Raw genomic sequence first — 12,640 nt, forward strand, 5'->3', positions numbered from 1 at the left:
GCCCTTGGATGGACATAATGTCACTTAAAAAATGATTTAATTATATTTAAGATAAGTCATTTTGACTGATACTCCTACCGTTTTCATTTGTTTAAGATTTAACAACGGTAAATCAAAGTTATTATCGAGTAATGAAATTATCTTGAACAGTCGAAAACAGTATACTGAGTTGTGGTAAACACAATGGCATAGAGGCACGTTCAAATAATTTTTAAGCGTTATATTGTGTGTTTCTGGTACTTTTGAATCAATAATGATTATACTGTCATCGTGGTTTACTCAAAAGATAGTTAAGCCGGGGTGCAACATTGCCGGATTAATATACTAGTACTCAAGCAGACAATGGCATTTAATTTTTATTCATATCTAACAGCTCGTTGTACTGTGAATCGGGCGAGCCTCGTCATATCTTAAATCCTTCTCTACGGTCATTCGCCCTGTATCTCTCGCGCTAGTAGTTATCAGTTCATTGCATAGTATAGGCACTTGTACGAGTAAACTGCTTGACAGCCTGTCCAGGATCGATGCTGCGGCTGAACTGTGCTCTGATGGAGTCTGAGTGGCTTACAGCCGTGATCCGCAGGATAACCTAACACTACCACCAAGAGTCACAACATAATGATTTTATTGCAGATACAACAATTTATACTTTATACATATTAACTTCCCTTGCTCTCCTTTGTTATCAGTAATATTTTGTCATTTTAGAGTTTAGATTTCCAATACTTAATTCTTTTTATACACAACACACTTTTCATGGGCTCTTATCAGCAAACTCAATGAAAATTAATAAATTTGATCTAATCGAAATGCTTGAAGTCCAAATACTTTTTCCCTATCCAGTTGTTGTGTGTACAGTTTTCCAATATCATTACATTTATATAAAAATACATTCTTTATCTTTCAAGTGATTCTTTTTAAAAACTTGGTTATTTTAGATTCTTTTGTCATTTAATTCAGGAAGTCTGCTAAAATGAAATATTTACATTTATTGTTTGGTTTGGCTTTTATTTCATGTGTTTTTAATGGTAAGTACTTAAACGGAACTTATTTCATATGATATTTAATTCTTGGTTATTTTGCCTCGATGATGTTTTAACATTCTTTCTTAATTTAAGTGACTTCAAGATAAGATTCTAATTGTTTATTTTTTATATTTTACATGGTGTTCGTATATTGTCTCGCTGAACCAAAACGTTATTGAATGGTGTTTCACATTTTTTTATGCTGATATTAGTAACTAAATGCAGTCTCACTATTTTATCCACTTGTGAGTCATAATCATACAGTTGTTAATAAAACAGAACATGGAGATTTACAAACCTCTTTTATTTTATTAAAGTTGCTTTTCTAAGTAAAAGTCAAAATATAATTTTATTATAATAAGTTTTTTTTTGTATTTGATTTAGAATCGTTCTGTCACAAACATTTATTGTTTTACCATCATTATGAAAATATTTTCTAAATGAATTACATTATTATCTTCTAGTATGTTTAATGCTTTATATAGGACATGATTATCAGACTCTTTTTTTTCAAAATGTCAGCTTAAAAATATATTGAATTGTAATTTCATATCATACTTATTGTTTTAGGGGTAGCATCAATACAATGTAATCAAACTTTAACGGTGCATCAAACAAACCCAGACGTCTTCTGTGAAGGCTCGTGTGTTAAATCTATAAAGGGTGAAAGTAAGTCACTCATTTTCATTTTTCTTTATATAAAATAATTGAATTTATCATATATTTCACGAAAGTTGATAAACTCAAGACGGAATAGCCGTCCTTGTTAAGAGAGGTTTTACACTATCACAACTCATACATGTACTTATTCTTTTTCATCTAATATACGTTTTTCTAAATCTCTGACATTTTTTTAAAATAGGTTTAAAACATATCTTGCATTTCAAATAAATATCTTCATAACTCTATCATTATGTCATTTTGTTATAATACTTGTCATGCATGTATATTTGTTAAAGGAAATTGTATAAATGATATTTAATATCTAAAAGGAGCGTCTGTCAAGTTATAGGATAAAATCTTAACGGAATAGTTGTTATTGTTTAATGATGTTTTGTGTTTGTGTTTCTATATATTGTTAAAGGGATATTGAGGCAAAATAATGACAAAAATATCAAAATGATCTTTTGTACTCAACTCGCGCTAAATGACATTTTTAAAAGTTTCAGCATGAATTTTTCTTTAAATTCTATTATATTTTGGATTTGAAACATAAATATATCTATATATGTTTAACAAAATTTAGACACCAATAGAATCACCGAATAGTTTTAAAACAAGTCAGGTGACTTGAACAAATCCTTGAAGTTACATTAACATATACTAAGGATATTGTATAATTGAAACAAGCCAAATTCATTCATTTGACATGTTCTTTAACGTTTCCAGCGTTCACTGTGACAATTATTGTGAAATACTAGCGCTCTAACCTGACCCACGCGGGTCAGGTTAGGAAACCACAATTTTATTCTTTATATGGAGAAAAGTTTTGTTCCTTTGACTGTCTAATATATTCATTGCGAGGGAATTTACAGAATTAGGAATGAAAAAATTCAAAACTAAGAAATGAAATGTCTGTGTCTCTCTTTAAGGTCACATATAAAGTTAAGATATGTTATTTGTTTTCTACGATGTTATATATTCATTTGTTACCTTCTTTAAATAAAGATAATAATAATAATAATAATATTATTATTATTATTATTATTATTATTATTATTATTATTATATCATTATCAGGGACACTTGTTGAATCTTCGACAGTTATAAAACAACAATAAGAAGCGCGTTCTTGAATTGGTTCAACTTCATATTAAGTTTATTCGTTAGCATAGATAGTTTTGTTTCATTTTGAAATTATTGAGTCAAAGAGTAAGATATGAAAACAAAAATCAAAAAGGAAGGGCGACCATTTCTGGTTGTATATTCCATGCTGTTTCCTGCTTATCTCGACAATTACTATATGTAATATCTGCAGAATCATTTATATTTTCAGCAGTTTCAATGGGTTGTTCAAGTGTTAGTCTGATACCAAAATGTGAACGACAAGACGACCTAACAGTGTGTGCGTGCGATTCCGACTACTGCAACAGATCTTCTAAAACACGGATATTTGAGCCGTTTATATCTTGTATCATATTTCTCCTTGTAGCAATTATTTTAGACTGATCCGAGACTTGCGGGTTAAAAAACTATTTGTTTCAATTGTATCCCAAAATAAAAGTCGATTAGTTGCCAGATTTACTTGATTTTTCTTTGCATCATTCTCAATTGCTTACTATTTCGAATCGAGTCGTGTTCTCGTTATTTGTTTGTACTGTCCAAAATGTTTTAGATGCGGTGAAGCTTTGTAACACCGCATTAAGGGGCCAATCGCATTCGAAGTTCGTTACGTTCTTTGAGGTTCAGTCTGGTCCAACATGCAATTGGGGGTTCAAATATCTTACAAAGGTACATATGATTTCAGTCAAACAACCGAATTTAGGGTCATAGAATTTAATAAAAAATGAATGCTAGTGAAAAGGAGATATTAAAGCCCGACATTTGAGCACTGTAACGTTGCACTTTGGGTCAAACGCACTTTGGGGTCCGACACCAAAGTGCGGTAAACTTCACAGCGCAGTTTGGGGTAAAATGGACTTTGGGGTCCAAATCAAGGAATTGACGTTGAAAAGTGCGTTGATATGCTACATATCAACGCCCTTTTGGTTCCAGAGTTCTGATGGTGTCAACTTAGTTCTGCTTTAATACTGAGTGCTGACTTATTTTTGATCTGCGACACTGAAATATTTGACTTCAAACTGACGGTCGATACTTATATACATCAACATTTCAAAGTGCATTTAAATGCTGATGTAGCAGTTTTAAAATATGAGTGTGTTGATTCTTAAGTGGTAAGTGTTTTATCAATTTTACCACTTGAAAATCTAACAATTGCGGCTATAACAAAGTACTATAGTACTTACGAATGTATTCCTTCAAATTCGAAAAATATCCTGTTCTCTCAGTCATTTACTAGATAACCTATGGTGCCATATTGGACCCCATGTTAAATATGAAGGGGTGTAATAAAATGCAAATATCGTCACTTCAGTGCATTTAAATTTTTATCTAAATGACATGTAACAAGTAAGTTAGAAATAAATTTATCAAAAATTGAACAAAGTTACGTGACGGTTACGTCAAGCCTTTTTCACATCAGTTAATGCCTTACAGTAAAATTTTGGATTTCTTCTCGTAAATCCTCATGAATTTGACATTTGTCAGGTACAAGTCATGTTATTTTATGAAAGTAACTGCTACTTAAAGGAAACTTAAACTTTTCTTAAATATACAATATTATTTTCCGCAACGACTTTCTTTTAATTTGTGGCCATTTTGGACGACGTCCTGAGACTGAAAAATAAACTGAAAGGACTAAAATTTGATGTAAACGTTAATTTACAGCACTGTGAATTAAAATAATCTTACATGTTATTTTGGGGAATACTCTAGTTTTTGGAAAAAAACGTTTCTGTTTGAGAAACCACCAAAACCGCTGCCATTTTGAAATGAGACGAGATTTTTCCGAAAATTACGAAATATACGTGATTGAAAATAATTCCCGCAATAAGTGGACACGCACTTCATTTAAATAATTATATACTTATGATCTTGCTCAGCATGGTGAATTCTTATAATATGGCATCCATTTTGGAAACCTTCTTAAATGTTTCGTTTTTCCAGGAGTGGCAGATTGACACAACCTGAATTCCTTTCAATGCAAGTCTTTTCTACAACATTCAACATAGAAAAAACTATAATTAATTCAGAAAGGTTACCTCCGTTCAATATAAATGAAAATAGTGCAAATCCAGATTTTTTATGGGTCCTGAACATATCATATCGTATAAGGAACTGGATTTTAATTAGATACATGCAATCTGTACAATTATCGGCACACAATAGTACACATAGTACATGGATATGTTATCTTATGTATTATTACACACAATACACATCATACATATCAATATATCTTATTACTTTAAGGCAAATATCCTATGAGACAAACAATTGAATATAAAACATAATAATGATAATAAATTGCAACCATTAGATATAACAAATTAAAATAATCAATAATCTGCTATTGTTAGCCAACTTAATACATTTCGCCTAATTCTGTTCACAATTGGCATCAACTACAAGACTTGATTTTTGATCGTTCTTATTGATTGACCCCAAAGTGCGGTCGTTTGTCTGATGTCAAAAAATGCATATGTACCAAAGTGTGTTTGACCTCAAAGTGAGGTGTTACAGAGCATACGTAGTGGTTAATTACGAATTCGTACTTGCTGAAGGGAGAGAATGCACATTCTGTTTGCTTGGCATTCGGTATCCATCGCTCGATATTCGAGATGCAGTGTGACATCGGAAATGAACATCTTGCTATTTTGTATTTATATCTCGGCATTCGATATGCATAAAATAGAGAGAAATAAAAAAAATCCATAAGGGCCGCACAAAACTGACAATTGTGCAGGCTTGATTTGATTTAGCCTGTTCATGGACGAAAATGGAAAGTGCAAGTTACCGTCCATATCTTTAGCACGACATTTGGAATGTAAACGGAATGCATAGACAGCTCAACATCCTGTTTGTCGAGCTCGAAATTCGGTATGCATATCTCGAAATACTGTTTGCATAGATCGATTTCTTTTGATAATTGCTATATCAGAACTTAAACGGTACTAAAAGATATTATTTGTTTCTATAGTAAATATCGACCGTCAATCTTGCATTTCACCTTAAATATGTCAAAGTTGCCGATCGTAAATAAGTCAGTACTCGGTATTTAAGCAGAACACAGTTAACACTTTCAGAACTTTGGAACCAAGTGCGCGAGTTTAATCTCAAGTTCGTTTGACCCTAAAGTGTGGCGTAACAAAGTTTTCTAACATACAGATTACATTTTTGTATATTATACTATAGATAACCAAAAAAAATAGATAGTTCATTTGATGATGTAAAGCCCCGAAAGTAAATGAATATTCAGTAATTCTGGACTTTTAAAGTTTATTAATCTGCACCTCATTCTGTTGTTTTTAATATTTATACTTTGATACCAAATGTAATTTAGCAATTAAATATCCAATAACATTGTTTATACTTGTTTGTTTAGGTTCGCTCATTTGTACAAGGTTTTCGTGTGGAAACTTTGAAAATGTGTGCTTCTGTATATATGCTTCTTATTATTGATAAAGACCCTTTGTTCGAACAGTCTATTCATAGAATCAGTTAGCAGTAAATCTATTGCGTCAAAGTGATCGAAAAAAGATGAAGTGAATGAACAGTTAATACTTGGTGATAATAATAATATGTCATGATGTCTGTGGCAACGTGATTTATAGACGCGTTCCTTTGCTGTCCATTGCCCGTCTTTATTTTCGTGTTTTATTAATTGTATGTATGTATTCTAGGCTAAATGAGAGTACGTACCCCGGTCATCCTAAAGATTATTATTTGCCAAAATGTGACTTATAATTTTTTAATTCAGTAATACACTGAATAACACTAAGTGAAATTTCGTAATTTTGTAATAGAAAGAGCATCGAAACACGAGGCTATCTTATTTGTACGATGGGGCATAGCCCCCGAGTATTAATCAGATTGCCGAATGTTTTAGCGTTCTTTCTCTTTTGTATCATAGTCAAACATAAAAACACGTTCCCTGTTGTCACAATATGAAACCCCAGAAAAAAGTAACCAATGAACGACCATCTGAATATGATATTTTTATCGCTTTCCCTTTCTCTGCCGTCATAATAAGTTAACCCCAGCAAAAAAAGACCAATCAATGGGCATGCTCTGGAGTGCGGGTAACTAATATCTGCACTCCAGTTTACGCTCTGTGCATGTATATGTATACGATTTAACCCCGACACATTTTCAACAGAAAGGTCCCCAAACTATGATACATGCACGAGAGGTCAATGAGACCATTGTTTTATCAATTTATTGTGCTTTAACGATAACATGTTTTCTGATATTAACAACTATGTTAATTATGATCCTATTACTCAAATTACTTCTATGCGCATGTATAATAAATCAAAAGGACATGGAAATTAATCAATTACATGAAGTATGATGTTATTACTTATGTTTGTTATTATGTTAATTCTTTTTATAATGCCATTTTTAGTACGATTAGCGATTCTACGTATTACAGATGTAGGTCAAACATAAGGTTTCTGTGTGTGTGTGTGTGTGTGTGTGTGTGTGTGTGCGTGCGTGCGTGCGTGCGTGCGTGTGTGTGTGTGCGTGCATGCGTTTGATGGGGTATTTAATTCGGCCATTAATATAAAGAAGTAAATGTAATCAACGCGGTTTCCCAACGTAGGCCTAAAATACATTTTTTACACATTTCACACAAAGAAGTATTTAAAATTTAATCAATTTAACGAGCGTATTCCTCCCTATAAAAGGAGTAAAGTTAACAAGACATGTACCTTTGTTGTAACAAAAATGTCTGACATTGTCGCACCCTAAAGGATCCTTTCGAGAAGTGTACCAAAGAGGAGCTTTATTCGATGAATTGCACACAATGTATTGTGAAGCACTATATGGCGATAAGCATGCATATCGTCGAATAGAGCCCTCGTGATCAAAATGATGATAATAAAAAAAATAACAACAGAACTTGTCACTGACGATAGAAATATATGCAAAAAAGGGAGGCAATTCCTCGCGTGGTGCTTAACCATTGTCAAATGGTTCCCTGTATGATCACGGACGTGGTTTCAACTTCTAGCTTATTTAATTATTTCATACAAAGCATATACTATGATTGTTTTAGGTTAGAATGTTTTGATAAAAAAAACTTATGATTGTGATTTAACTCATGTTATCAAAAAGCAGAAATTATCGGGTCGTTAAAGATCGTTATTTCAGTACGTTTAAAGGATTTGTAACAAAAATCTAATTCATGACTTAGCAGACGGACAGACAATAAAACCAAAATAGACATATGTTGTCATAAAACTAAGAATATATCAGAATTAACAACCTAAAATGTTATAACTTTTCGTAATGGCTGACAGAGAGAGACGGATTTATACCACCATGTAGACAAGCAGAGAGACAAATAGTAATCTAATCGAATAGACACAGACAAACAGGCGGGTTGACGGATAGACAAAGAGAAAACCAGATTAATATTGTATCGAAATGTTATATCTATTATTTCTATCCTTCAAAAAGCAACATCTTCTCCGAATTCCTTATCGCAATTTGGATTCAAAGAAAAGTCCGAATACGAATACAGATCCCCGAGTGAGGAACTAAAGTTTTGTTCTTGTTGTTGACCCGGCTAACTGTAATTTACCTACTGCTACTGCTATTGCTACTACTACTGCTTCTACTACTACGACTACTGCTAATGCTAATGATACGAGGGGTGATCAAGAATTACGTAGACTGGCTCAATATCTCATTTATTGTTTGACAAACGTACATAAAACTTATATCACATGAAAGTACGTTTTATCAACAAACAACATGCAATTTTGATTTACAATATGTTTACATAATTCGGAATAACAAACCATGAAAATGTGTCACTATCGCGGTACCGGCCCACGTCGTGAAAAAACTCTTGACGTCAGCGACGTCGCAGCGTCGTAAGTATTGAAGGAAAAGCGTCAACTGGCACATGACATTCACTCTTTTTCAAAGTACAAGCCAGAACATGCAATGCAACGTTCATGCCTCTTAGGCCACTGAGAGAAGAATATATTCCTGTAATACTCTGCTGGATACTGACGTATTAGGGTGTTTGTCGCTGACTGTAACTCCTCCAAATTCTCAAAGCGCTGGCCCTTCAGCTGGCGTTTCAAATCTGGGAACACTGAAAAATCAAACGGAGCAAGGTCCGGGGAATATGGGTGATGAGGCAGGAGTTCAAATCTTATGACACCTATTGTGAGCTGTGTGGAGGCTGCCGTATGCGACGATGCATTATCGTGATGCAGTACTCAGCGCCCGGATAAAATCTCGATTCAGCACCTGTTAAATTGTGTATTTTATTCAGATGCATGTTCTGTATTATTTTGTGCATCGGCACGTTAAATAAAATTATATCGTTGCTCGATTTAATTAATGAAATCATGGGAGAAATAGTTTTAAAGGATTAAATTAATTGATAGTATTATTTCAAAATAAATCTTATAAATAAAACGGTTACAATACGGATACGGATACATGTAACTATTATTGTCATTATTGTTTAATAAATGTATAAATATAGTAAACATTATATTTTACCTTCGAATAATAGTCTGCATTGATGGTAGTCCCGACTGGCACTGCATGGCATAGAAGCATACCCCTGCAGTCGGCGAACATCATGTACATCTGTTTTCCGGCAGATCGTCCTACACGGGCTTTCACTGGAGGTGGCGACCCTGCTTGCCTCCAAACAGCAGACTGTGCCTCGGTTTCTGGATCTCTAAAGTATAACCAGGTCTCATCAGTCGTGATCACATAGTCCGGGTTCGATCTGAAGCGTCGGAGAAATCGCCGGGACTCCTGCACTCGTTTATTCATTTCCACATCTGTCAAGGGGCAAGGAACCCACCGGGCGTGAACCTGCAAGGTTTCAAATGTTTATACTTGATAAGCAAATATTAAGGTATTTTGTAAAATTATTTAAGTTTTTTATACATTGTTTATAAATTTGAATTACGCAGCATGTTTGAAACAAATGTGTATCCGCGCATTTTATTGTTTATTGTTTATAATAATGATCATGATAATACAATAGTTTTATTAGTAAGAAATATGAAAATAAAATAACAATAATAATGTCTTGCGACAGAAGTGAACAGTCAAGAATAGAAGTTAAGTCAATATAGTTGATTTCAACACACTTTCTCATCTCCATACTATGTTGATAGTAAAAACAATACTATCAGCTATTCATTTTAAATATTATACTGTATACCTTGCCTTGACCTAAATATTATGATAGTAGGTAAGTATATGCGTTTTATCAAAGTTAAAACGAGAACAATGTGCTGTTTTTTATATTTAAACATAATATATCATAGTATTATTTAATTTGCTTAGCTATCTATACGCCCGTCACATGTTTTGTTTGTGTTTACTATTTTATTTTTTAATTCTTCGATCTCTATGTAACACAGAAGTTATCTGACCAAAACAGTATAGAATTGTAAATGTTTTTATTTATCTTTTCTATTTTATTTTCGTAATCATCACCAGGATGTACTTCATGACGGACTTATAAAATGTCTAAATCTGCGAACAGCTAATTCACTATCTTCTTCTGATAACCTAGTTTAATATTGTATCGATTCATTTAAACAACTCTGTATACAATCAAAAATTAATCTATTTTTATGACTCAGCTAAGTGATAAGAAGAATCAACAACATGTCCAGTAATTTTATAATTTGATACAATGGTTAATTTTAATGTCACTAGTAAAATTATTAAAGAAAAAAAATAATAAGTTCCCATTTTTCATAAAATATTATATGAATACCACTTACAAAAATCAAACTAAAACGAAATTAGAATATCGACTAGTATATCACGTTACTTCTATTCAGCTCCCCCATGTCACTATAAATTACTACAAATAACAGATGTTGTTTATATAAACACTAATGATAATATAACAATAAAAATAGTTTGCTGCCAAAATTATGAATAGATTTAAGTTCACGATTCTTTATTTAACATTGTCATACAAATATTTATTTCACTTTGCGTTGTTTACTCTATACCAGAATAGAATGTATTTCTTTTGAGGAGAGTCAAGAAGTTTAAAATCAAATCACTGCATGACAATCAAAAAGAAAATACTAGTGCCTGTGAGTGAAAGTCTATTAACCCTTTACCTCATATATACACGAAACAACGCTCTTTCGAGCCACCCCCCCCCCCTCTTTTAGGCCTCAAATAGTGAAAAAATGTCCTATTTGGGCCCCAAACACATGTTTTCGTTTAAGAAATGTTGCTAAAAAAAGTGAACACTTTTTCTGCGCCGCCCCCCATCCAAAAGATACATCAGGGGGTTGCCAGAAGGGGCATGTAGACTTTGGATTTTTTCATGGGAAGAAACTATCCAAATAGCTTACAGAACGTGGGGGTTCTACTCGGGTGCCTGCTCGTGCCTGAAATAATTCAAGGATTGGCGGCACCTGAGTATTTCGTCCTCTCCACCAGTCAGGTTAGAATGTCGCTATATGATCTATACTGAGGTGAGTAGCGTTGAGTTTTTGGGACACCCCCCCATGCCCCCCCCCCTTCCAACACTGCCGACACACACAATAAAACCGTTAATTTATATAAATTTCGCTACAAGAAAATTAAGATCGAAACATTTTCTTTCCGTAGTTTTGGGCAGAATATGGCAGGTGAACATGTAAGTTATTCAGTTCTGTATCAGGTATTTTAACAAGGTAAAATATAAATAGGCGCGAATCGTAGTAAATTTGCGGATGCGCGTACATTTACTTCTACACCACTGTGAAATAATTATGCATATTTATGTAATAAATGTGTGCGGACGAACGGGCTGTGAAAGTGAAGCGTGAAGCACCTACTGTTTCGTGGGTTTGTCTCAAAATAATAATGTTTGCTTATCATACAACTACTGTAAAATGTGACAATATTATTTGATTTTATTAACCTGTCAATTGCATACTGATTACACGGTCAATGCACATACTATATTAATCTTCGATAAATGATCGGTAAACTTCGTGAGATCGAAAACATTTATAAAAGGCAATGTTATTAGTGTAATTTCTGTAAAAAGATTGTTTTCTACTTTTGAAAGAATTTTTTTGCAAAACGAAATAAACGTTACAATATATCATTAACAAAACAAGTCATAATTATTTAAGTACACGACGATTTTAAGGCATTTTTACACAAAATAAGATTAGATTTTATACCATTGAGAAACAATAAATTTAATTATGGTTTCGTTTGTTTTGTTTTTTTCTTTTCTTTGGGTTCCTTGTCAGTTACAAATTATTTATCATTTTGGTAATTGACCTGTCTGTGCTCTGTCATGTGCCCTGTCCTGTTTTTGTTTGGTATCCGCCTGGGCCTTGTTGCTGGGTCATATGGGGGTTGCGTTCATTGAACGCCACCTTTCCTTGTTGGTCTTGTTTATCATATTTCGTGCAGTACAAGCATATTTTTCAAAAAGCAACCAGTTACAAAATCCTAGTAAATTATAAACACTGTTATATTTATATGCATATTGTTTCAGTGAGCTTTTTACGGACTTTAAAGCCGCAGAACGCAGGCTTGTTAACAGACCAGCAGCTGGACAAGCAGATCAGCGGGGACAAAGCCTGCTAATGGACCGCAACCAAAAACCAGCCGATCACGATCAAGCACGGCCGAAACAGCAGCACCCACATACAGCAGCCGCTCCCAAACGAGACATGTGTGACAATACAGCTGCTGAGCCTTCCTCTTCTGTGACAACGACGTCAACAGAGAATCCCTCGCAGACGTCGCCGACCGCTAGCTGAACTAGTCCGGAAAAGTCGTTTTATAACTGTATAATAGATTTGTGAAAAGGAAAA

The 12,640-nt window shown here is 33.6% G+C and overlaps 2 protein-coding genes across 2 annotated transcripts; one reads left to right on the forward strand and one right to left on the reverse strand.

Annotated features, from left to right (window-relative positions):
• Positions 1-654: 654 nt before the first annotated feature.
• Positions 655-3,422, forward strand: LOC132735547 (uncharacterized). Its single transcript, XM_060722501.1, has 3 exons — positions 655-1,028; positions 1,596-1,694; positions 3,022-3,422. The coding sequence occupies exons 1-3, from the start codon at positions 974-976 to the stop codon at positions 3,192-3,194; spliced, it is 327 nt and encodes a 108-aa protein (XP_060578484.1). The 5' UTR covers positions 655-973; the 3' UTR covers positions 3,195-3,422.
• Positions 3,423-8,897: 5,475 nt separating this feature from the next.
• On the reverse strand, positions 8,898-9,640 carry LOC132735543 (uncharacterized). The gene is made up of 2 exons (XM_060722499.1): positions 9,333-9,640; positions 8,898-9,074 (listed from the first exon to the last, which is right to left on the reverse strand). Exons 1-2 carry the CDS (start codon positions 9,612-9,614, stop codon positions 9,027-9,029), a joined length of 330 nt encoding a protein of 109 aa, XP_060578482.1. The 5' UTR covers positions 9,615-9,640; the 3' UTR covers positions 8,898-9,026.
• Between the last annotated feature and the right edge of the window lie 3,000 nt (positions 9,641-12,640).

This window comes from Ruditapes philippinarum, unplaced genomic scaffold (assembly GCF_026571515.1).
Source record: "Ruditapes philippinarum isolate M1 unplaced genomic scaffold, ASM2657151v2 ctg2352_1_1_1_1, whole genome shotgun sequence".
Lineage (NCBI taxonomy): Eukaryota > Metazoa > Mollusca > Bivalvia > Venerida > Veneridae > Ruditapes > Ruditapes philippinarum.

Bases quoted from the DNA above. Each gene is read 5' to 3' on its own strand.
- LOC132735547 (XM_060722501.1), top strand. From the start codon at position 974: ATGAAATATTTACATTTATTGTTTGGTTTGGCTTTTATTTCATGTGTT. The intron at 1,029-1,595 runs GTAAGTACTTAA...TTATTGTTTTAG, and splicing joins TATTTCATGTGTTTTTAATG to GGGTAGCATCAATACAATGT. The intron at 1,695-3,021 runs GTAAGTCACTCA...TTATATTTTCAG, and splicing joins TAAATCTATAAAGGGTGAAA to CAGTTTCAATGGGTTGTTCA.
- LOC132735543 (XM_060722499.1), bottom strand. From the start codon at position 9,614: ATGAATAAACGAGTGCAGGAGTCCCGGCGATTTCTCCGACGCTTCAGA. The intron at 9,075-9,332 runs GTAAAATATAAT...ACAATTTAACAG, and splicing joins ATGCAGACTATTATTCGAAG to GTGCTGAATCGAGATTTTAT.